Source organism: Nerophis ophidion, linkage group LG17 (genome assembly GCF_033978795.1).
Source record: "Nerophis ophidion isolate RoL-2023_Sa linkage group LG17, RoL_Noph_v1.0, whole genome shotgun sequence".
NCBI lineage: Eukaryota > Metazoa > Chordata > Actinopteri > Syngnathiformes > Syngnathidae > Nerophis > Nerophis ophidion.
This window is the reverse complement of record NC_084627.1, coordinates 44,857,072-44,880,501: the sequence shown is the minus strand read 5'-3', so window position 1 is coordinate 44,880,501 and position 23,430 is coordinate 44,857,072. Positions and strand designations below refer to the sequence as shown.

The following is a 23,430-nucleotide window of genomic DNA, read 5'->3' as shown; positions in this document are numbered from 1 at the left end:
GGTACATGGAGTAATGATAAGTGTGACCAGTAGATGGCAGTCACACATAGGAGATACGTGTCGACTGCAATTTGACGGCTGTAAACATCAACACAACTTTAAATGTTCCTTTGAAAATAAAGAACATTACACACGCCGCACAAAAATCTGTTAAAATGTTTTAGTATGACTATGAAGCCGCACGGCTTGATGGATTGTCGGCCGTAGTCAGAGATACAAGTATTACTATAGTGTGTGTATAAGGACCGCAAAATGGCAGCCATTAGCAGACATATTATCTGCCATTTTGTTCCACAATATTATGCAAAACCAACTTTTCTTACCTTCTGGGGTGTGTATTTGGGATCTGAAAATTTGCGCGAGTCCGCTACTGTAGTCCGTGAAGACCCCCTAGTCGATAAGTTTCTTCTTTTTCTTAAATAGATTAAAAATACATTTTTACAGTTTGTCCTTCATAAAGTTGACAAAATAATAGGTGTGTAAATGACACAATATGTTACTGCATATGTCTAATTAAGAGCCTTTGTTTGTTTACTTACTACTAAAAGACAAATTGTCTAGTATGTTCACTATTTTATTTAAGGACAAAATTGTTATATGATTGCAATAAGGAACATATGTTTAATGTATTTTTGTTCAAATAAAGCCAATAATGCCATTTTTGTGGTTCCCTTTATTTAGAAAAGTATCGAAATACATTTTGATACCGGTATCGGTACCAACATATTGGTATCGGGACAACCCTATACTCGAAATATCAACGGAATTCCATCGGTGCCTATAAAAGTACCGAAATCTGTACCCATCCCTAAATGCATTATTTTTCCAAAGTCCACTTATTCCGATCTTGCAGGGGATAAAATGCCGAAAACATGCCAAGAAACTGCAAACTTAATCTTCATTTTTAGATAAAACAGAAGGAAAAATCAAAACAGCAATGCAAAACTTAAACCCAAACCTATAAGGCAGGGGTCACCAACCTTTTTGAAACCAAGAGCTATTCTTGGGTACTGATTAATGCAAAGGGCTACCAGTTTGATACACACTTAAATAAATTCAATTTACCTTTAACTGTATGTTATTATTAATAATTAATGATATTTATCTCTGTGGAAGCACTGATCATCTTAATGATTTCTCACAATAAATATATATTTTTGATGACATGTTTTAAATAGGTTAAAATCCAATCTGCACTTTGTTAGAATATATAACAAATTGGACCAAGGTATATTTCTAACAAAGACAAATCATTATTTCTTCTAGATCAGTGGTCCCCAACCACCGAGCCGCAGAATAATTTTTTTATAAAAAAAATAAAATAAAATAAATGTTTTTATTAAATCAACAGAAAAAACACAATATACACTTACAAATAGTGCACCAACCACCGGGCCGCAGAATAATTTTTTTATAAAAAATAAATAAATAAAAAAAATGTTATTAAATCAACATAAAAAACATAATATACACTTACAAATAGTGCACCAACCACAAAAAACTCCCTTTTTCATGATAAAAACATCCCTTTTTCATGACAAAGAATAAAAAAAAAAAAAAGGGAAAAAAAAAGGACCCCCCCCCCCCCCAACCCCCGGGCCGCAGGACAAATTATTAAGCGTTGACCGGTCCGCGGAAAAAAAAAAGGTTGGGGACCACTGTTCTAGATGTTCCGGAACAAAAATTTTAAAAGAAATTCAAAAGACTTTGAAATAAGATTTAAATTTGATTCTACAGATTTTTTTAGATTGGCCAGAATATTTGGGGGGGAATTTTAATCATAATAAGTTTGAAGAAATATTTCACAAATATTTTTCGGCGAAAAAACAGAAGCTAAAATGAAGAATTCAATTCAAAGTTATTTATTATTCTTTACAATAAAAAAAAAAAAGAATTTACTTGAACATTGATTTAAATTGTCAGGAAAGAAGAGGAAGGAATTTAAAAGGTAAAAAGGTAAATGTGTTTAAAAATCCTACAATCATTTCTAAGTTTGTATTTTTTCTCTAAAATTGTCTTTCTGAAAGTTACAAGAAGCAAAGTAAAAAAAATAAATGAATTTATTTAAACAAGTGAAGACCAAGTCTTTCAAATATTTTCTTGGATTTTCAAATTCTATTGGAAATTTGTCTCTCTTAGAATTAAAAATGTCGAGCAAAGCGAAACTAGCTTGCTAATAAATGAATAAAATAAAAAAAAATAGAGGCAGCTCACTGGTAAGTGCTGCTATTTGAGCTATTTTTAGAACAGGCCCGTAAGGACCAGTGACCGCGTTGGTGACCCCTGCTATAAGGTCTTCTCGAGAGAGGCTTTTTCTCCTTGCACTTTCTAAACGGGGGGTCCGGGGGTCCCCAACCGGGACTCCTTCTTGTGGCCATGTGGGTTCATTCAGCAGAGCTGGGTGTGTAACAGAAGGTAGAGTATAAAAACATGGCCAGCAGACAGTGACACGGATGTACTGTGGATGGCATGCTGGGTGGGATGTGGGCGGCGGGAGGGGGGGGGGGGGGGGGGGGGGCATCACTGCAGAAAGGAGCGGGGGGAGGGGAGGGGGGCTTCACACACTAAACTGCGAGCAGACCAGCGTGATTTGGATCAACGTCGCATCGGTTTTTCTTCCGCAAGGCTAAACAAAGACGCCTCGTCGCTGCTCGTTAAGTGTCGCCGGGGGCCGCCCGGCTCCGGATCCGCGCAATCTTCAAGGCACCATCAACCGCGGTAATGAGTCCTCGTCCGAGGCGCACGGAGGGCCCGGGTGAAGTCGAGCTGATCCAATCTGTCCTCCGCCAGACATTATTCATGCCGTTTCCGTGCACTGATGCGATTGCTCGCTGCCGCCCCGTTTTCGCAAATTCGGAATGACAACTTGGGTATGTAGGCCACGGAACCGTCAGGATGGAAGTCCAGCGTTGCACTTTAAGTGGCTTCCTTCTCCTCGCTCAGTGCGGCGAACACTGGAACCCGAGACTCCGTCGCCGGCTTCATTTGGACCGCAACCGTAATGTCAAATGAACCGTTGCTGCTGCGTAAAGAAAGAAGGACGCACTTCTGTCCGCACCAAATATGTTCACGTGAAGTGTATTTACCGTATTTCCTTGAATTGCCGCCGGGGCGCTAAATATTTTAAAACATCTTCTCACTCCGGCACTTACCAAAGGCCCGCAGTAAAAATTTAAGTGTGAAGTAAGGATACATCATAAAAAGCACATTTAATAAAAAAAAAACGTTATTATGGTCTTACCTTTACTTATAAATGAAGTCCATGCACAGCTCCTTCTGGTCAAAAGCATCGATAACTTGTTTATAGAAGTCTTCCTTATCTTTCTTCAGTTTACCGGCATAGCTCGGTTGGTAGAGTGGCCGTGCCAGCAACTTGAGGGTTGCAGGTTCGATTCCCGCTTGCGCCATCCTAGTTACTGCCGTTGTGTCCTTGGGCAAGACACTTTACCCACCTGCTCCCAGTGTCACCCACACTGGTTTAAATGTAACTTAGATATTGGGTGTCACTATGTAAAAGCGCTTTGAGTCACTTGAGAAAAGCGCTATATAAATATAATTCACTTCTCTGTCTCGATGGAGATCTTGCTTTATTACCTCCTGCTTCGATTGAAAGTCCAGTTTGGAAAACGGTTGTATTTTAGATATGTAATCCTCCATGTTAAAAGCGCAAGCGAGAGGAAAAAATAAACGATCGCTGTTCACTCTTGCTGCTTGTTGTCACTTCTTCTGCAGCCGAGTAGGATCACTAGCGCCCTCTACCACCAGGAGGCGGGAGTCATTTAATGACTCATATTTGACACACGCAGCTACGGTATATTAATAAAACATAGCTGCTTACTGTTCTTTTTAGCATATTCAATAGCTTGGACCTTAAATCCTACTGAATAGCTCTTAATCTTCTTCCCTTTATACGATTTGAAATTATTGAAATCAGCCTCCTCCATTTTGAAAATGATGACGGGTGAAGTGTCACTCATGACGTGACGAGTTTGACCCGGAGGAAATTCTAGGTATATGCTAATTATTTGGCCAAACGAGTTTGACCCAGCGGAAATTCTAAACATGCGCTAATAAAAATATTATTTTGCGAAAAGAGTTTGACCCGGCAGTAATTCTAGGCATGCGCATACTATATACCCGGCGGTAATTCAAGGAATAGCGCTTTACATAGTGAACCCCAATATCTAAGTCACATTTTTAAACCAGTGTGGGTGGCACTGGGAGCAGGCGGGTAAAGTGTCTTGATCAAGGACGCAACGGCAGAGACTGGGTTGGCAGAAGCGGGGATCAAACCTGGAACCCTCAACTTGCCGGCACGGTTTGGTACCAACCGAGCCATACCGCCCCATGTGGCACATCGTGCCGCATGCTGCTAATGAGTACAGAGTAACAAAGGGTGTCACAATCCCATTTTTATAGCGGTTCCATGTCAGCAAAAAAAATCGGATGACTTGCATCGAAAACCTCTGATAGATGCAGTCTTGTAGTGCCTTTACCGTATGGTTCGGACAATAAGGCGCACTTAAAATCCTTTCGTTTTCCCAAAACTCGACAGTGCGCCTTATAACCCGCTTGATGGATTGTCAGAGCATTACGCTACCACAGTCAGACGCACTGTGCTTCAACATAGGAGTATTATTATGGGGTATGTATAAGGTAAGACATATTATCTGGCGGGTTTTTTTCGTAATATTATGCAAAAGTAACTTTTCCTACCTTCTGGTACCTGCTGATCTGTATTAGGGATCTGCATAAATCCTGAAAATTTGCGGGCGTCCGACTTTGTAGTCCGATAAGCTTCTTCTTTTTTTCTCTATCTTCTTATGTGACATGCTGTTGCCATTTTTCAATATAAAGTAGTGTAAAGTTCTTACTTATATCTGTCAGTGAACACGTCATGAAAGCGCTAAAACAAACCGGTGTAGTGAGTTTACATTATTCACCCAAAAGAACTTTAGTTATTAGAGAGATCCGGTCGGACGTTTTTTCCACGGGACACATTTCAGGCGTTGTTGTTGCACTCGTGAGCCACGGATGAGGAGATGCTGCTCCGTTATTGATTGAAGTAAAGTCTGAATATCATTGAAACAATTAGTGCCGTCTTTTAGACACTTTTTCCACTCCCATCCTTGCACGCTACACCGCTACAACAAAGATGACGGGGAGAACGCGTTATCGAAGGGGAGGCACGTAAGAAAGCGACTTGAAGATGATGCGTAAAACCTCATCCATGCAACATTTTGAGCAAAGAACTACCATCACATGTTCTATAGACCACAAGGAAGTCTTTCACATTTAGAAAAAAAATAATATTTTACTTTGTAGTCCGATAAGTTTCTTCTTTTTTCTCTATCTTCTTGTTATGTGACATTCATCCTCTGCTGTTGCCATTTTTTAATATAAAGTAGTGTAAAGTTCTTACTTATATCTGTCAGTGAACTCGTCATGAGAGCGCTAAAACAAACCGGTGTAGTGAGTTTACATTATTCACCCAAAAGAACTTTAGTTATCAGAGAGGTCCGGTCGGACGGTTTTTCCACGGGACACATTTCAGGCGTTGTTGTTGCACTCGTGAGCCACGGATGCTGCTCCGTTATTGATTGAAGTAGCGTCTGAATATCATTAAAACAATTAGCGCCGTCTTTTGGACACTTCTTCCACTCCCATCCTTGCACGCTACACCGCTACAACAAAGATGACGGGGAGAACGCGCTGTCGAAGGGGAGGCACGTAAAAAAGCGACTTGAAGATGATGCGTAAAACCTCATCCATGCAACATTTTGAGCAAAGAACTACCATCACATGTTATGTAGACCACAAGGAAGTTTTTCACATTTAGAAAAAAATAATATTTTACTTTGAAGTCCGATAAGCTTCTTCTTTTTTCTCTATCTTCTTGTTATGTGACATTCATCCTCTGCTGTTGCCATTTTTTAATATAAAGTAGTGTAAAGTTCTTACTTATATCTGTCAGTGAACACGTCATGAAAGCGCTAAAACAAACCGGTGTAGTTAGTTTACATTATTCACCCAAAAGAACTTTAGTTATTAGAGAGATCCGGTCGGACGGTTTTTCCACGGGACACATTTCAGGCAATGTTGTTGCACTCGTGAGCCACGGTGGAGGCAATGCTGCTCTGTTATTAATTGAAGTAAAGTCTGAATATCATTAAAACAATTAGCGCCGTCTTTTGGACACTTCTTCCACTCCCATCCTTGCACGCTACACCGCTACAAAAAAGATGACGGGGAGAATGCGCTGTCGAAAAGGAGGCACGTAAAAAAGCGACTTGAAGATGATGCGTAAAACCTCATCCATGCAACATTTTGAGCAAAGAACTACCATCACATGTTCTATAGACCACAAGGAAGTCTTTCACATTTAGAAAAAAAATAATATTTTACTTTGTAGTCCGATAAGCTTCTTCTTTTTTCTCTATCTTCTTGTTATGTGACATTCATCCTCTGCTGTTGCCATTTTTTAATATAAAGTAGTGTAAAGTTCTTACTTATATCTGTCAGAGAACACGTCATGAAAGCGCTAAAACAAACCGGTGTAGTGAGTTTACATTATTCACCCAACAGAACTTTAGTTATTAGAGAGGTTCGGTCGGACGGTTTTTCCACGGGACACATTTCAGGCGTTGTTGTTGCACTCGTGAGCCACAGATGCTGCTCCGTTATTGATTGAAGTAGCGTCTGAATATCATTAAAACAATTAGCGCCGTCTTTTGGACACTTCTTCCACTCCCATCCTTGCATGCTACAACGCTACAACAAAGATGACGGGGAGAATGCGCTGTCGAAAAGGAGGCACGTAAAAAAGCGACTTGAAGATGATGCGTAAAACCTCATCCATGCAACATTTTGAGCAAAGAACTACCATCACATGTTCTATAGACCACAAGGAAGTCTTTCACATTTAGAAAAAAATAATATTTTACTTTGTAGTCCGATAAGCTTCTTCTTTTTTCTCTATCTTCTTGTTATGTGACATTCATCCTCAGCTGTTGACATTTTTTTATATAAAGTAGTGTAAAGTTCTTACTTATATCTGTCAGTGAACACGTCATGAAAGCGCTAAAACAAACCGGTGTAGTGAGTATACATTATTCACCCAAAAGAACTTTAGTTATTAGAGAGATCCGGTCGGACGGTTTTTCCACGGGACACATTTCAGGCGTTGTTGTTGCACTCGTGAGCCACAGATGCTGCTCCGTTATTGATTGAAGTAGCGTCTGAATATCATTAAAACAATTAGCGCCATCTTTTGGACACTTATTCCACTCCCATCCTTGCACGCTACACCGCTACAACAAAGATGACGGGGAGAACGCGCTATCGAAGGGGAGGCACGTAAAAAAGCGACTTGAAGATGATGCGTAAAACCTTATCCATGCAACATTTTGAGCAAAGAACTACCATCACATGTTCTATAGACCACAAGGAAGTCTTTCACATTTAGAAAAAAATAATATTTTACTTTGTAGTCCGATAAGCTTCTTCTTTTTTCTCTATCTTCTTGTTATGTGACATTCATCCTCTGCTGTTGACATTTTTTTTATATAAAGTAGTGTAAAGTTCTTACTTATATCTGTCAGTGAACTCGTGATGAGAGCGCTAAAACAAACCGGTGTAGTGAGTTTACATTATTCACCCAAGTAGCTTTAGATATTAGAGAGTTCCGGTCGGACAGTTTTTCCACGGGACACATTTCAGGCGTTGTTGTTGCACTCGTGAGCCACAGATGAGGAGATGTTATCGATTGAAGTAAAGTCTGAATGTCATTAAAACAATTAGCGCCGTCTTTTGGACACTTCTTCCACTCCCGTCCTTGCACGCTACACAATGAAGTATTTTACATTTAGAAAAATATTATGACTCCTTTTTTGCGCTTCATAATCCAGTGCGCCCTATGGTGCGGAAAATACGGTATGATAACATTAAAGGCAGGAACTTAGAAGTCATATCAGTCGAATTTGCAGATTCAACCGTAAATCCTTATTTATTCGACTGACCCATGCGTCACACCCTGTGAAGCAAGGCATCAGTCAGAAGTGCACCCTCTAATCCGAGCACACCAATAGGATCACAGAAAAGTTGGGAGAAACACACTGTGATGATGATGAAGCACCATGGTGACCTGCTTCTGTTTCTGTTTAAAAATAAAACAAGCGAGTCCCCATGGTAATGCTCAGTCAGGACTGTGCACACCTCATCAGGCCTTGGACATCTTTAGGATTACAAAAATAATATTAATACAAAAAAATAGGGAATGTTTTTGGGTTATTGTTTTTTTTCCACAATAAGCCACACTTGTTTCCTCAACTTCCGCCATGCTCTAACTTGTCATCTTCCAACAGGAGAGTCTTGTTATTCCTAATTAAAATCACCAATCACCCCCCTCCTGCCAGCCTTCTTCTTCTTCTTCTTCTTCTTCCGCCGTCCGCCCCCGCCGCCCACCTGGGCACGTGCCACCGGGGGCGTGAGAGGAGAAACGTGGCGGATAATGCACAGCTGACCTTAGAAATACAGAGGGGGGGGGGGGAGAAACAAAACAACAAAAAAAAGAGCGTCCTGGTCATGTGACCTGAGCGGGGCTAACTTGAATTTGTCTTGCTGTTTTTGTTTTGTGTTTACTTCTACGACGTTTTCTTCCCTTTTCATCCATTGAATGTTTTAGCATGATGAAATTCACACCACACGGCACACCCTCTTACCATCTCTATTTTGGTCATGTGATGGTTTCTTTCCAAGATAAAGTTTCCTTTTTGCACATTAGCTGACATGTTCGGTATTATTTGGAAACATCTGCAACTTCTTTTATTATTATTATTTTTATTATTATTATTATTATTATTATTAATTAGGGATGTTCCGATCAGGGTTTTATGCCACCGATTCCAATTCCGATCATCCGTGAGTGACATTGCCCGATGCAAATACCGAAACTTGAGCACATTTAATACCTGTACATTTTAATTGTACAGTCGTGGTCAAAAGTTTACATACACTTGTAAAGAACATCATGTCATAGCTGTCTTGAGTTTCCATTATTTTCCACAACTTTTTGGTGATGTTGTGATTGGAGCACATTCTTGTTGGTCACAAAGAACATTCATGAAGTTTGCTTCTTTTATTGATTTATTATGGTTCTACTGAAAATGTGCTAGGTCAAAAGTATACATACAGCAATGTTAATATTTGCTTACATGTCCCTTGGCAAGTTTCACTGCAATAAGGCGCTTTTGGTAGCCATCCACAAGCTTCTGCTTGAATTTTTGACCTCTCTTGACAAAATCGGTGCAGTTCAGCTAAATTTGTTGGTTTTCTGATATTGACTTGTGTCTTCAGCATTGTCCTGACAATTAAGACTTCTAAAACCTTAATTCTAGCCTGATTTAGCCATTCCTTTACCACTTCTGATGTGTGTTTGGGGTCATTGTCCTGTTGGAACACCCAACTGCGCCCAAGACAAGATTTTAGCTTGTCCTGAAGAATTTGGAGGTAACCCTCCTTTTGTCATTGTCCCATTTACTCTCTGTAAAGCACTAGTTCTATTAGCAGCAAAACAGACCCAGAGTATAATACTACCACCACCATGCTTGACGGTAGATATGGTGTTCCTGGGATTAAAGGCCTCACATTTTCTCCTCCAAACATATTGCTGGGTATTGTGCTCAATTTGTGTTTCATCTGACCACGGAACTTTCCTCCAGAAGGTCATATCTTTGTCCATGTGATGTCAGAGAACCAAACTTCATGAATGTTTGTTTGTGACCAAGTATATGCTCCAATAAATCATCAACACGGTATTCTCTTTTACTCCGTACAATTGTTTGAGAAGCACCATTTAGCCTTTCTCGAAGAAAAAATGCCCTACGCTTGCGTTGTTTTCGGCTGCACGAATCGTTCAAATCGCGAAAAAGGATGCATGTTCCTTCAGAGATTCCTGAGGGGTGATGAAAAAGGGCGAAAGAGTACAAGACTTTATAAAACAACAACGGGAAAAGAATGCAGCTTGCACTCCAGTCCAAGGGAGCAGAGTCGAAGAATGCATGAGTTTGTACTAGGGTTGTACGGACGGTATTAGTATAGTACCACGATACTAATGAATCATATTCGGTACTATACTGCCGCTAAAAATTACCGGACCCCGCTCCCCTTTTTTTAACATGCATGACGGGGCATGACTTGTCCCAATAGGGGCCTCCTTTCTGTCCAATACCACCTGAAAGTGCTTGCGTTTTGCCATTTTATTTGTCGAGATTCCACACTCCTTTTTATACACTTTACAAAAAATACATTGGCGAGCAAACTCCGTAGCTTTGCGAGCTTGTGCGCGCCAGCTTTTCCGAGACTCTTATTTTGATAGCGCAGGCAGGATGGAGCAGGGCTTTTATTGTGAAGACAGGAACTGCGCGGTCGGTCTTTAGAGTTTTGACGGCGGGTACGGCGCGAGAGTCTGTCGAAATAAAAAAAAATGTTTTTTTAAATTGAATTGAATTATATTTATATAGCGCTTTTCTCTAGTGACTCAAAGCGCTTTACATAGTGAAACCCAATATCTAAGTTACATTTAAACCAGTGTGGGTGGCACTGGGAGCAGGTGGGTAAAGTGTCTTGCCCAAGGACACAACGGCAGTGACTAGGGTGGCGGAAGCGGGAATCGAACCTGCAACCCTCAAGTTGCTGGCACGGCCGCTCTACCAACCGAGCTATGTCGCCTTCCTGTCGGTCGTTTTTTCTTAATAATGATGGGTAAAGTGTCTTGCCCAAGGACACAACGGCAGTGACTAGGGTGGCGGAAGCGGGAATCGAACCTGCAACCCTCAAGTTGCTGGCACGGCCACTCTACCAACCGAGCTATGTCGCCTTCCTGTCGGTCGTTTTTTTCTTAATAATGATGGGTAAAGTGTCTTGCCCAAGGACACAACGGCAGTGACTATTGTGGCGGAAGCGGGAATCGAACCTGCAACCCTCAAGTTGCTGGCACGGCCGCTCTACCAACCGAGCTATGTCGCCTTCCTGTCGGTCGTTTTTTTCTTAATAATGATGGGTAAAGTGTCTTGCCCAAGGACACAACGGCAGTGACTAGTGTGGCGGAAGCGGGAATCGAACCTGCAACCCTCAAGTTGCTGGCACGGACGCTCTACCAACCGAGCTATGTCGCCTTCCTGTCTGTCGTTTTTTCTTAATAATGATGGGTAAAGTGTCTTGCCCAAGGACACAACGGCAGTGACTAGGGTGGCGGAAGCGGGAATCGAACCTGCAACCCTCAAGTTGCTGGCACGGCCGCTCTACCAACCGAGCTATGTCGCCTTCCTGTCGGTCGTTTTTTTCTTAATAATGATGGGTAAAGTGTCTTGCCCAAGGACACAACGGCAGTGACTAGTGTGGCGGAAGCGGGAATCGAACCTGCAACCCTCAAGTTGCTGGCACGGCCGCTCTACCAACCGAGCTATGTCGCCTTCCTGTCTGTCGTTTTTTCTTAATAATGATGGGTAAAGTGTCTTGCCCAAGGACACAACGGCAGTGACTAGGGTGGCGGAAGCGGGAATCGAACCTGCAACCCTCAAGTTGCTGGCACGGCCGCTATACCAACCGAGCTATGTCGCCTTCCTGTTGGTCGTTTTTTCTTAATAATGATGGGTAAAGTGTCTTGCCCAAGGACACAACGGCAGTGACTAGTGTGGCGGAAGCGGGAATCGAACCTGCAACCCTCAAGTTGCTGGCACGGCCGCTCTACCAACCGAGCTATGTCGCCTTCCTGTCGGTCGTTTTTTTCTTAATAATGATGGGTAAAGTGTCTTGCCCAAGGACACAACGGCAGTGACTAGTGTGGCGGAAGCGGGAATCGAACCTGCAACCCTCAAGTTGCTGGCACGGCCGCTCTACCAACCGAGCTATGTCGCCTTCCTGTCTGTCGTTTTTTCTTAATAATGATGGGTAAAGTGTCTTGCCCAAGGACACAACGGCAGTGACTAGGGTGGCGGAAGCGGGAATCGAACCTGCAACCCTCAAGTTGCTGGCACGGCCGCTCTACCAACCGAGCTATGTCGCCTTCCTGTCGGTTGTTTTTTCTTAATAATGATCTGGCAGTAGCCAGCGTCATCCCACAAGACCCTCGGGTGCCGCGAATGTCAATCAAGTGATGATACCGACGTCTTGGTGGAGATTAATGATCGCTCATTTTGAGATCGCCAATTTATCGACCGGTAGCTCGCCATCGACGTAACGGACACCCCTGATATGAACACAATATCAGCCGGAGGGGATCGGCGTTTGTGATCGGCATAAATCGGCAATGGCGATCACATACTTTTTCGTCCGATACTGACCGGTGGCCGAACGATCAGCACATCCCTACGATCAAGCATTTTATTCCATCTCATCCCCTTATGTGTGGGGTGAATTTCTATTATACCTTTTCAAAGGTATAATGACTCTAAATGGGCTGTCTAAATGTCCCTCTTTGATAGTGCAGCCTGACTTTTTTTTTTTTTTTTTTTTTTTTTTTTTTTAAATATACCTGCCTGGCTTTGAATGTTGATGTTTGCTTTGCTAGCGTCTATTTATTTATTCATTTTTAGATATCACCCTTTTACTGATCCCTTGGGTCATGCATCAGGATATATTCTTAAGCAAAAAACGATGGTGGATGGACATTTATTTTACTTTTCTTTTCTTCCCCTATGCAGCCCTCTTCCTCTCTAGAGACTCAGGATGTAAGAATACCTTGATATGAGTTCTTTTACTTATGCACACCAACACCCGATTGTTGAGCTGAGAGTATAGTAATGGTCTTGTAAGGATACGGTTAACAATGCTTAGCAATAAGATGCATGCATGTAGTTTTTTTTAGCATCTGCTGCCGTTGATTATGTTGAGCATTGTTGTCCCTGAGAAGAAATTGGAGCTGCCAGGCAGTAGTTTGCATATTTGAGATGGTTGCATTAAGGTGAAACATGCTCTCACATCCACTGACATGGTCCGTATACCTTTCGTTCATTCGTTTTTCCAATTCTGAAACGCAGGGCCGTTTTTTTCGATTTTTCTTATCCATCCATCCATCCGTTTTCCTACGCTTATCCGAGGTCCGGTTGCGGGGGCAGCAGCCTAAGCAGAGAAGCCCAGACTTACCTCTCCCCAGCCATTTGGTCCAGCTCCTCCCAAGGGGTTCCGAGACGTTCCCAGGCCAGCCGGGAGACATAGTCTTCCCAACGTGTCCTGGGTCTTCCCCTTGGCTTCCTACCGGTCGGCCGTGCCCTAAACACGGTGTTTAGGTGGCATCCTGACCAGATGCCCGAACCACCTCATCTGGCTCCTCTCCATGTGGAGGAGCAGCGGCTTTACTTTGAGCTCCTCCCGGATGGCAGATCTTCTTACCCTATCTCTAAGGGAGAGAGCCGCCACCTGGCGGCGTAAACTCCTTTCGGCCGCTTGTACCCGTGATCTTGTCCTTTCGGTCATAACCCAAAACTTGGGACCATAGCTGATGATGGGAACATAGATCGACCAGTAAATTGAGAGCTTTGCTTTCCGGCTCAGCTCCTTCTTCACCACAACTGATCGATACAACGTCCGCATTACTGAAGACGCTGCACCGATCCGCCTCTCAATCTTCCCTCACTCGTGAGCAAGAATCCGAGGTACTTGAACTCCTCGACCTGGGGCAGGGTCTCCTCCCCAACCCCGGAGATGGTACTCCACCCTTTTCCGGGCGAAAACCACGGACTCGGACTTGGAGGTGTTGATTCCCATCCCAGTCGCTTCACACTCGGCTGTGAACCAATCCAGTGAGAGTTGAAGATCCTGGCCATCGGGACCAAATCATCTGCAAAAAGCAGAGACCTAATCCTGCGGCCACCAAACCGGAACCCCTCAAAGCCTTGACTACGCCTAGAAATTCTGTCCATAAAAGTTATGAACAGAATCGGTGACAAAGGACAGCCTTGGCGGAGTCCAACCCTCACTGGAAACGTGTTCGACTTACTGCCGGCAATGCGGACCAAGCTCTGGCACTGATCGTACAGGGAGCGGACCGCCACAATAAGACAGTCCGATACCCCATACTCTCTGAGCACTCCCCACAGGACTTCCCGAGGGACACGGTCGAATGCCTTCTCCAAGTCCACAAAGCACATGTAGACTGGTTGGGCAAACTCCCATGCACCCTCAAGAACCCTGCCGAGAGTATAGAGCTGGTCCACAGTTCCACGACCAGGACGAAAACCACACTGTTCCTCCTGAATCCGAGGTTGGCCAATCCGGCGTAGCCTCCTCTTCTGTACGCCTGAATAGACCTTACCGGGAAGGTTCTGAGTAGTGTGATCCCACCATAGTTGGAACACACCCTCTTAAAGAGAGGAACCACCACCCCGGTCCACCAATCCAGATGTACCGCCCCCAAGTTTCAGACCATTGTTTTTCTATTTTCATTTCTGAAACTATTTAAATCAATCAATCAATCAATGTTTACTTATGTAGCCCTCAATCACGAGTGTCTCAAAGGGCTGCACAAGCCACAGCGACATATATAGGATTCCCGCTGAACAACGTTTTTAGCATTATGCTAAAAACATGCTCAACGCAATGGAAAGGCCGGTTCAGTTTGTCATCACACAGACAATCACAAATTTTTGCACAATTTTTTTTGCGTTTATATGGAAAAATTCAAATCCATAGAAGCAAAACAGCACAAAATCCAATTTTATGGCAATATTTGAACGAAAATCAACCCCGTTTCCACATGACTTAGGAAATTGTGTTAGATGTAAATATAAACGGAATACAATGATTTGCAAATCATTTTCAACCCATATTCAGTTGAATATGCTACAAAGACAACATATTTGATGTTCAAACTGATAAAAAAACAAATTTTGTGCAAATAATCATTAACTTTAGAATTTGATGCCAGCAACACGTGACAAAGAAGTTGGGAAAGGTGGCAATAATTAATGATAAAGTTGAGGAATGCTCATCAAACACTTATATGGAACATCCCACAGGTGTGCAGGCTAATTGGGAACAGGTGGGTGCCATGATTGGGTATAAAAGCAGCTTCCATGAAATGCTAAGTAATTCACAAACAAGGATGGGGCGAGGGTCACCACTTTGTAAGCAAATTGTCGAACAGTTTTAGAACAACATTTCTCAACGAGCTATTGCAAGGAATTTAGGGATTTTACCATCTACGGTCCGTAAAACCATTAAAAAGTTCAGAGAATCTAAAGAAATCACTGCACGTAAGCGATGATATTACGGACCTTTGAACCCTCAGGCGGTACTGCATCAAAAACCGACATCAGTGTGTAAAGGATATCACCACATGGGCTCAGGAACACTTCATAAAACCGCTGTCATTAACTGCAGTTGGTCGCTACATCTGTAAGTGCAAGTTAAAACTCTACTATGCAAAGCCAAACCCATTTATCAACAACATCCTGAAACACCGCCAGCTTGGCTGGGCCCGAGCTCATCTAAGATGGACTGATGCAAAGTGGAAAGGCGTTCTGTGGTCTGACGAGTCCACATTTCAAATTATATTTGGAAACAGAGGACGTGGTGTCCTTCACAACAAAGAGGAAAATAACCATTCGGATTGTTATAGGCGCAAAGTTGAAAAGCCAGCATGTGTGATGGTATGGGGGTGTATTAGTGCCCAAAGGCATGGGTAACTTACACATCTGTGAAGGCACCATTAATGCTGAAAGGTCCATACAGGTTTTGGAGCAACATATGTTGTCATCCAAGCAACGTTATCATGGACGCCCCTGCTTATTTCAGCAAGACAAGTGTTACAACAGCGTGGCTTCGTAAAAAAAAGAGTGCGGGTACTTACCTGGCCCGCCTGCAGTCCAGACCTGTCTCCCATCAAAAATGTGTGGCGCATTATGAAGCGTAAAATACGACAGCGGAGACCTCGGACTGTTGAAGGACTGAAGTTCTACTTAAAACAAAAATGGGAAAGAATTCCACTTTTAAAGCTTCAACAATTAGTTTCCTCAGTTCCCAAATGTTGTTAAAAGAAAAGGTGATGTAACACAGTGGTGAACATGCCCTTTCCCATCTACTTTGGCACGTGTTGCAGCCATGAAATTCTAAGTTAATTATTTTTTGAAAAAAAAAATAAAAGTTTATGAGTTTGAACATCAAATATCTTGTCTTTGTAGTGCATTCAACTGAATATGGGTTGAAAAGGATTTGCAAATCATATTATTCCGTCTATATTTACATCGAACACAATTTCCCAACTCATATGGAAACGGGGTTTGTACAATCTGCCATTTAAAATATCTGTGTTGGCCCTGCGATGCGGTGGCAACTTGTCCAGGCTGTACGATAGGTTGTAGCACCCCCTGCCACACAAAAATGGACAAGCGGTACAAAATGGATGGAAAAAAATTAAAATCGAAAAAAAAAAGCCCTAATTAAATTTTTCAAAATGCGTTTCAGAATTGGGAATCGACTAAACGGAAAGTCGGCGTCCACTGACATCTTTACGACCCATCACTCATCCTAATGCATTCTTTTTGGAGCCCGAATGCCGCCATCAAATTTAGTCGCCTATCCCCTCATATCATGCGGCGAAACCTTCTCTTCACATTCCGCCCCCCCATCTACTTAGAGCAGGGGTCGGGAACCTTTTTGGCTGAGAGAGCCAAAAAGCCAAATATTTTTAAATATATTTCCGTAAGAGCCATATAATATTTTTTTTAACACTGAACACAACTAAACACGTGCATTTTTAAGTAAGACCAACATTTCTAGAGTATTATAGGTCTCTTATTCTTTTTAATTACATTTTTATTCTAAAGCTAACTGTGGAGGGGGCGTGGCCTGCGGGCCTGCAGCGACAGGTGTGTAGATGGCCCAGCTGGGCCTTGTTACCTGTCGCTCTGTTATAAGCAGCAGCCAGGAGGAGAAACTGGGTTGGGGCTGGAAATACAATTGCTGGAAAGCAACTGAGAGACTTATTGAAAAATAAAACAATATTGTAACCCTGAAACAGGCTCTCATGTCGGTGCTTGGTGGTCCGAAGAACCCCCAGGAGGGCAAGCCCCACACTAACCAATAATAAATAAATAACTTCTTACCATTAACGCGACTTCTGGAACAGGCTGTATGGATTAAAAATGCATGAGAATGTTTTATTTTTTTAACATTATTTTTGATTACAAGTGGAATTATTCATTACTTATCGTGTTAAACAACATCAGCTCAGATTTATCCAGAGAGCCAGATGCAGTCATCAAAAGAGCCACATCTGGCTCTAGAGCCATAGGTTCCCTACCCCTGACTTAGAGCATAAGAGGACAATTCATGTGGCGAGTTGGGAGGAGGAGAAGCAGAGCCCCCCCCCCAGGCCACGTAGAACGCCAATAATGTTTCCACATATTCATTTTAGGATAGGAAAAGTGGTAGAGCAGAGCCCGACCCCCAAAAGAAAGCCTCTTTTAGGTCCATCAGTACCACCCTGGCTTCCAGCATCAAGAGGCGTAGGTCCTCCAAAGACACGGTAAGGAGACCCAGAAGCGACATCTTCCCTTGTTTACTCCTTCTCTTCGTTCTCCTCTGTCGCCTCTCTCTCTCTCTTTCACTCTCCTTCTCTTTCTTCCTGTCCACGCGCCACTCATCCATGTCCACGGGGGCTCGGCCGGCCTCCTGTCACGTGTCTGTCGGTTCACCATCGATCAGCCATCAAGCATCCGTAGCAGAAGGGGCGTCAGTGCAGGTCAGGTCAGACTGGGAGCTGGAGTCAGACGGAGGCGAGGAGGTTTTAGGTGGTGTTGACGCCGATTAGACGGAGTCTTGTCTTGGGCTGCTGGTTTGGCGATTGTTTGGTTCTTGAAGGTGTCGTGGTGTGTTTGTTTCAGTGTTCCGGCCACCTTTTTTCTTTGCAACAATCCTGCACTTTTGTGTGTTTATCTTTTTTGTTTTGTTTGGAAAGCATGTGCAGATGTTCCGTCTTGTTTTATCCAATTTCCAAAGGTGTGACGGACAACGAAGAAGAAAACTTGTTTGTTGATGCATCGGTTTGTTTCAGGGTCACGCTCACGGACCGCGATTAACACTTTTTGCTTCGTGCGTCTTTTAGGATGTTTCAGGATCGTATATTTTCATGCGATCTGTGCTCGCATGGATATGGAAATGGATATATATATATATATATATATATATATATATATGTGTGTGTGTGTGTGTGTGGGTATATAGGAGAAGGGCCTCACGGTGGCAGAGGGGTTAGATTAGATTAGATAGATTAGATAGGACTTTATTTATTCCGTCAGGAAAATTAAAATTTTCAGCACAATCCCATTCAAGATCAGACAAACATTAAAGGGAGACAGAACAGGATCGCTGACGGGTCTGCCGGGTTCCAGCGCCCCTTACAAAAAAAAAAGATGAGATACAGGTATACAATAGATAGATAGATAGATAGTACTTTATTTATTCCGTCAGGAGAGTTCCTTCAGGAAAATTACAATTTTCAGCACAATCCCATCCAAGATCAGACAAACATTACAGGGAGACAGAACAGGATCGCTGACGGGTCTGCCGGCTTCCAGCGCCCCTTACAAAAAAGATGACATACAGGTATACAAGGGGGGGGGGGGAGAGAAAAAAATAGAAGATTAAAATAAAATTAAAATTAAAAAATCGGTCTTAGCCTAGGCCCTGGAGTGGGGGTGCAGACTGAGGCCAAGGGAAAAAAAACAAACTCATAGCCATAGTACACATCCCTCTTCCATGTGTGTAAGAGGGAAACATCAAACATCAAAGAACACAGAGGACATTAAAGACATTAAAGCAGCAGATACAAGCAGACACTTCTACATACAGCTATGAATAAAAAGTAAAATAAACATATCCACTGTGGTGGCCTCTGCGGTGATCCACGCCATCGTCCGCTGGGGAGGAGGGAGCATGGCCAGAGACAGGAGCAGACCCAACAAAGCAACCAAGACAGTAGACTCCACTCTCGGTCAGGGTCCAGTCCGCATGGATGAGCGAGGATACGTCCAAGGTGACTGAGGTGTCACCTTGGACGGGTGGGAAGGGGGGGAATAGAAGATTAAAATAAAATTTAAAAAAATGAAAATCGGTGTTAGCCTGGGCCCTGGAGAGGGGGTCCAGACTGAGGCCAAGGGGAAAAAAAACAACAACTCATAGTCATAGTACACATCCCTCTTACATGTGTGTAAGTGTTAGTTAAGGGTTAGTGCGTCTGCCGCACAATACGAAGGTCCTGCAGTCCTGGGTTCAAATCCAGGCTCGGGATCTGTCTGTGTGGAGTTTGCATGTTCTCCCCGTGAATGCGTGGGTTCCCTCCGGGTACTCCGGCTTCCTCCCACTTCCAAAGACATGCACCTGATTGGCAACACTAAATTGGCCCTAGTGTGTGAGTGTGAATGTTGTCTGTCTATCTGTCTTGGCCCTGCGATGAGGTGCCGACTTGTCCAGGGTGTACCCTGCCTTCCGCCCGATTGTAGCTGGGATAGGCGCCAGCGCCCCCCGCGACCCCAAAAAGGGAATAAGCGGTAGAAAATGGATGGATGGATGTGTGTGTGTATATATATATATATAGGAGAAGGGCTTCACGGTGGCAGAGGGGTTAGTGCGTCTGCCGCACAATACGAAGGTCCTACAGTCCTGGGTTCAAATCCAGGCTCGGGATCTTTCTGTGTGGAGTTTGCATGTTCTCCCCGTGAGTGCGTGGGTTCCCTCCGGGTACTCCGGCTTCCTCCCACTTCCAAAGAGATGCACCTGATTGGCAACACTAAATGGTCCCTAGTGTGTGAATGTGAGTGTGAATGTTGTCTGTCTATCTGTGTTGGCCCTGCGATTAGGTGGCGACTTGTCCAGGGTGTACCCCGCCTTCCGCCCGATTGTAGCTGAGATAGGCGCCAGCGCCCATCGCCACCCCAAAAGGGAATAAGCGGTAGAAAATGGATGAAAAAAATGGCTGTGGTCCGTAAATTGAGGTTCTAGTGCAGTGGTTCTTAACCTTGTTGGAGGTACCGAACTCCACCAGTTTCATATGCGCATACACCAAACCCTTCTTTAGTGGAAAATGAAATGTTTCTTACTTAATATAATCTTAATTTATAAATATAAATCATGAAATTATATTATTATTAGGGCTGGGCAACGATTAGAAATTTTAATCGAAGTTAAGTTTCTCTGATTAATCGCGATTAACTGCATTGTATACGCAAAGCCCAATAATGAATTCAAAAGTAGTGTGTAGTGCACCTTTATTGGAATATTCTCCCACATGAACAAAAGCGCCAAAACATTTGTCGTGCAAACACAATTTAAATCAGTCCTTGTTAAACAGTAGCAGTTAAATAGCATATTTTATGAAAATCAACTCAAAAAATGTAAATACAAACATTTAAGCTTATTGTCACTGCCAGGGTATTTAAGTTATCCTGTTTGTTATGGAAAATAAATATATTCTACATACAAATCTCTGAGCCACAATCATAACATCTGAACAGGCAATTTCTGAGGTAACAGCAGAAACATTTTTTTTTTTTATCAGGGATCTTATGTTTAAAAAAACCTATATTATAGGTAGTGGGCTGTTTTAGGGAATTTTTGATCAAATTATCCGTGGTAGCAATATTAATAATGTGTTTATTCTGCGTAGTGCACTTAAGTGCACTACGCAGATCTCGGCGTCTTTAGTGGACAAAATGGAGCGAATTTTAGCGATATTACGGAGATGAAAGAAGGTTGTTTTAGTAACGCTTTTAATGTGTGACTCAAAGGAGAGAGTTGGGTCGAAGATAATACCCAGATTCTTTACCGAGTCACCTTGTTTTATTATTTGGTTGTCAAATGTTAAAGTTGTATTATTAAATAGAGGTCGGTGTCTAGCAGGACCGATAATCAGCATTTCCGTTTTTTTGGCATTAAGTTGCAAAAAGTTAGCGGACATCCATTGTTTAATTTCATTAAGACACGCCTCCAGCTGACTACAATCTGGCGTGTTGGTCAGCTTTAGGGGCATGTAGAGTTGGGTGTCATCAGCATAACAGTAAAAGCTAATACCGTATTTGCGTATGACGTCACCTAGCGGCAGCATGTAGATGCCGAAGAGTACAGGGCCAAGGACCGAACCCTGGGGAACTCCACACGTTACCTTAACATAGTCCGAGGTCATACTGTTATGGGAGACGCACTGCATCCTATCAGTGAGATAAGAGTTAAACCATGACAGGGCTGAGTCTGACATACCAATTTGTGTTTTGATACGCTCTAATAAAATATTATGATCGACGGTATCGAAAGCAGCGCTAAGATCGAGGAGCAGCAACATAGATGACGCATCAGAGTCCATCGTTAGCAATAGATCATTAGTCAATTTTGCGAGGGCTGTCTCAGTCGAGTGATTTGCCCTGAAACCGGATTGAAAGGTTTCACATAGATTGTTAGACGCTAAGTGTTCATTTAGCTGCTCTGCAACAATTTTTTCGAGGATTTTCGAAATAAAGGGAAGGTGAGACACCGGTCGGTAGTTTACCATGAGATGGACAGCTCGTCGGGACCCAGGATGGACCGCTCGCCTGTATCGGTTGGGGACATCTCTACGCTGCTGATCCGCCTCCGCTTGAGATGGTCTCCTGTGGACGGGACTCTCGCTGCTGTCTTGGATCCGCTTTGAACTGAACTCTCGCGGCTGTGTTGGAGCCACTATGGATTGAACTTCCACAGTATCATGTTAGACCCGCTCGACATCCATTGCTTTCGGTCCCCTAGAGGGGGGGGTTGCCCACATCTGAGGTCCTCTCCAAGGTTTCTCATAGTCAGCATTGTCACTGGTGTCCCACTGGATGTGAATTCTCCCTGCCCACTGGGTGTGAGTTTTCCTTGCCCTTTTGTGGGTTCTTACGAGGATGTTGTAGTCGTAATGATTTGTGCAGTCCTTTGAGACATTTGTGATTTGGGGCTATATAAATAAACATTGATTGATTGATGACCATATCTAGGAATTGATATGATGGGAATTTTCCGATTGTTTGCTTGGTGCTTTGATAAACTGAATGCATATACATGGTACTATATTGTGATGTTATGAGCCAGGGAAAAAAAGAACTACCCTACCCAGCATGCAACAGGAGTGACGAGCATGTGCGGTAGCCCGGTATAGGTTGTGTCGCCATGACGGCATCTTGTATGTTGTGATATGCACGCTCTGAAAGTAAACGTTAAGAACTCAGTCAAAGCGCCTCGTCTGCATTATTCATAAATAGACAGACAATACAAATACTCCGCTGCTTCACAGGCCGCTGGATGTAGCCGACAAAATATTCCCATGCTAGCTAGCCGGTCTAGCAAGCACGCGTCATTCAGTCCAAAACGGCCCGATCTATCCACATTCAGAATTGTCTGGCGGTCGTAAGTGATCCCGGAGTGACCACGCTGTAAGCCAGCCATGACATTTGCAGAATTGTCCGGTATTTTTGCCAAATGTTCCATCTTTACCAAGAGCCGCTCGACGCCGGGCGACGCCATCGTGTTAAGAAAAGGCGTTAACAAAATAAAAGCATGTAAACAACTTACGCAAATGTGCGATAAAATAATTGTCGGCGTTAATAGATTGATGAGTTTACTCGTAATTAACGCATTAATTTGCCCACCCCTAATTATTATATTATACTAATAAAGATATATTTTACAAACAGAAAGTTACAGGCATGTACACATGATCCCATGGTTACATCTCATAGAGCAGGGGTCGGGAACCGTTTTGGCTGAGAGAGCCATGGAAGCCAAATATTATAAAATATATTCCCATGAGAGCCACATCCTATTTTTTAACACTGAATACAACTAATTGCGTGCATATTTAAGTTGGACCGCCATTTTTAGAGTATAATAAGTATATTATTGTTTTAAATGACATTGTTCTTTTGAAGCTAACCAATAATAAATAAAATACTTCTTACCATTACGCAACTCCTTGAACAGGAAATGCCTGAGAATGTTTTATATTTTGAACATTATTTTTTTAACACTGTGATTACCAGCGGAGTTATTAATTACTTATCGTGTTAAGTAATGTCAGCTAAGATTAATCTGAGAGTCAGACGCAGTCATCAAAAGAGCCACATCTGGCTCGAGAGCCATAGGTTCCGTACCCCTGTTTTAGTGGGAACTAAATGCGATAACTGAAAGAGGTGCAATTTACAAATGATTTCCAAAGCAAACCCAAACCCTTCTTTAATGAAAAATACAACTTTTTTTCTTAATTTATTCTTAATTAATATTCCCTCCGGGTACTCCGGCTTCCTCCCACCTCCAAAGACATGCACCTGGGGATAGGTTGATTGGCAACACTAAATTGGCCCTAGTGTGTGAATGTTGTCTGTCTATCTGTGTTGGCCCTGCGATGAGGTGGCGACTTGTCCAGGG

General features: G+C 43.0%; 1 protein-coding gene across 8 annotated transcripts in view; it reads left to right on the top strand.

Annotated features, from left to right (window-relative positions):
• The window catches only part of grin1a (glutamate receptor, ionotropic, N-methyl D-aspartate 1a), a 127,941-nt gene that overhangs the window by 91,669 nt on the left and 12,842 nt on the right, over window positions 1-23,430 (top strand). For 4 of the 8 annotated variants that reach the window (XM_061877034.1, XM_061877033.1, XM_061877032.1 and 1 more), the window contains 2 exons: window positions 12,702-12,728; window positions 17,414-17,524. The exons of 3 other annotated variants lie outside the window; for them this stretch is intronic. In XM_061877034.1, the coding sequence (XP_061733018.1) occupies window positions 12,702-12,728; window positions 17,414-17,524 (138 nt within the window). The remainder of the gene's footprint in view (window positions 1-12,701; window positions 12,729-17,413; window positions 17,525-23,430) is intronic. One more of the 8 variants, XM_061877030.1, reaches the window with a different exon arrangement.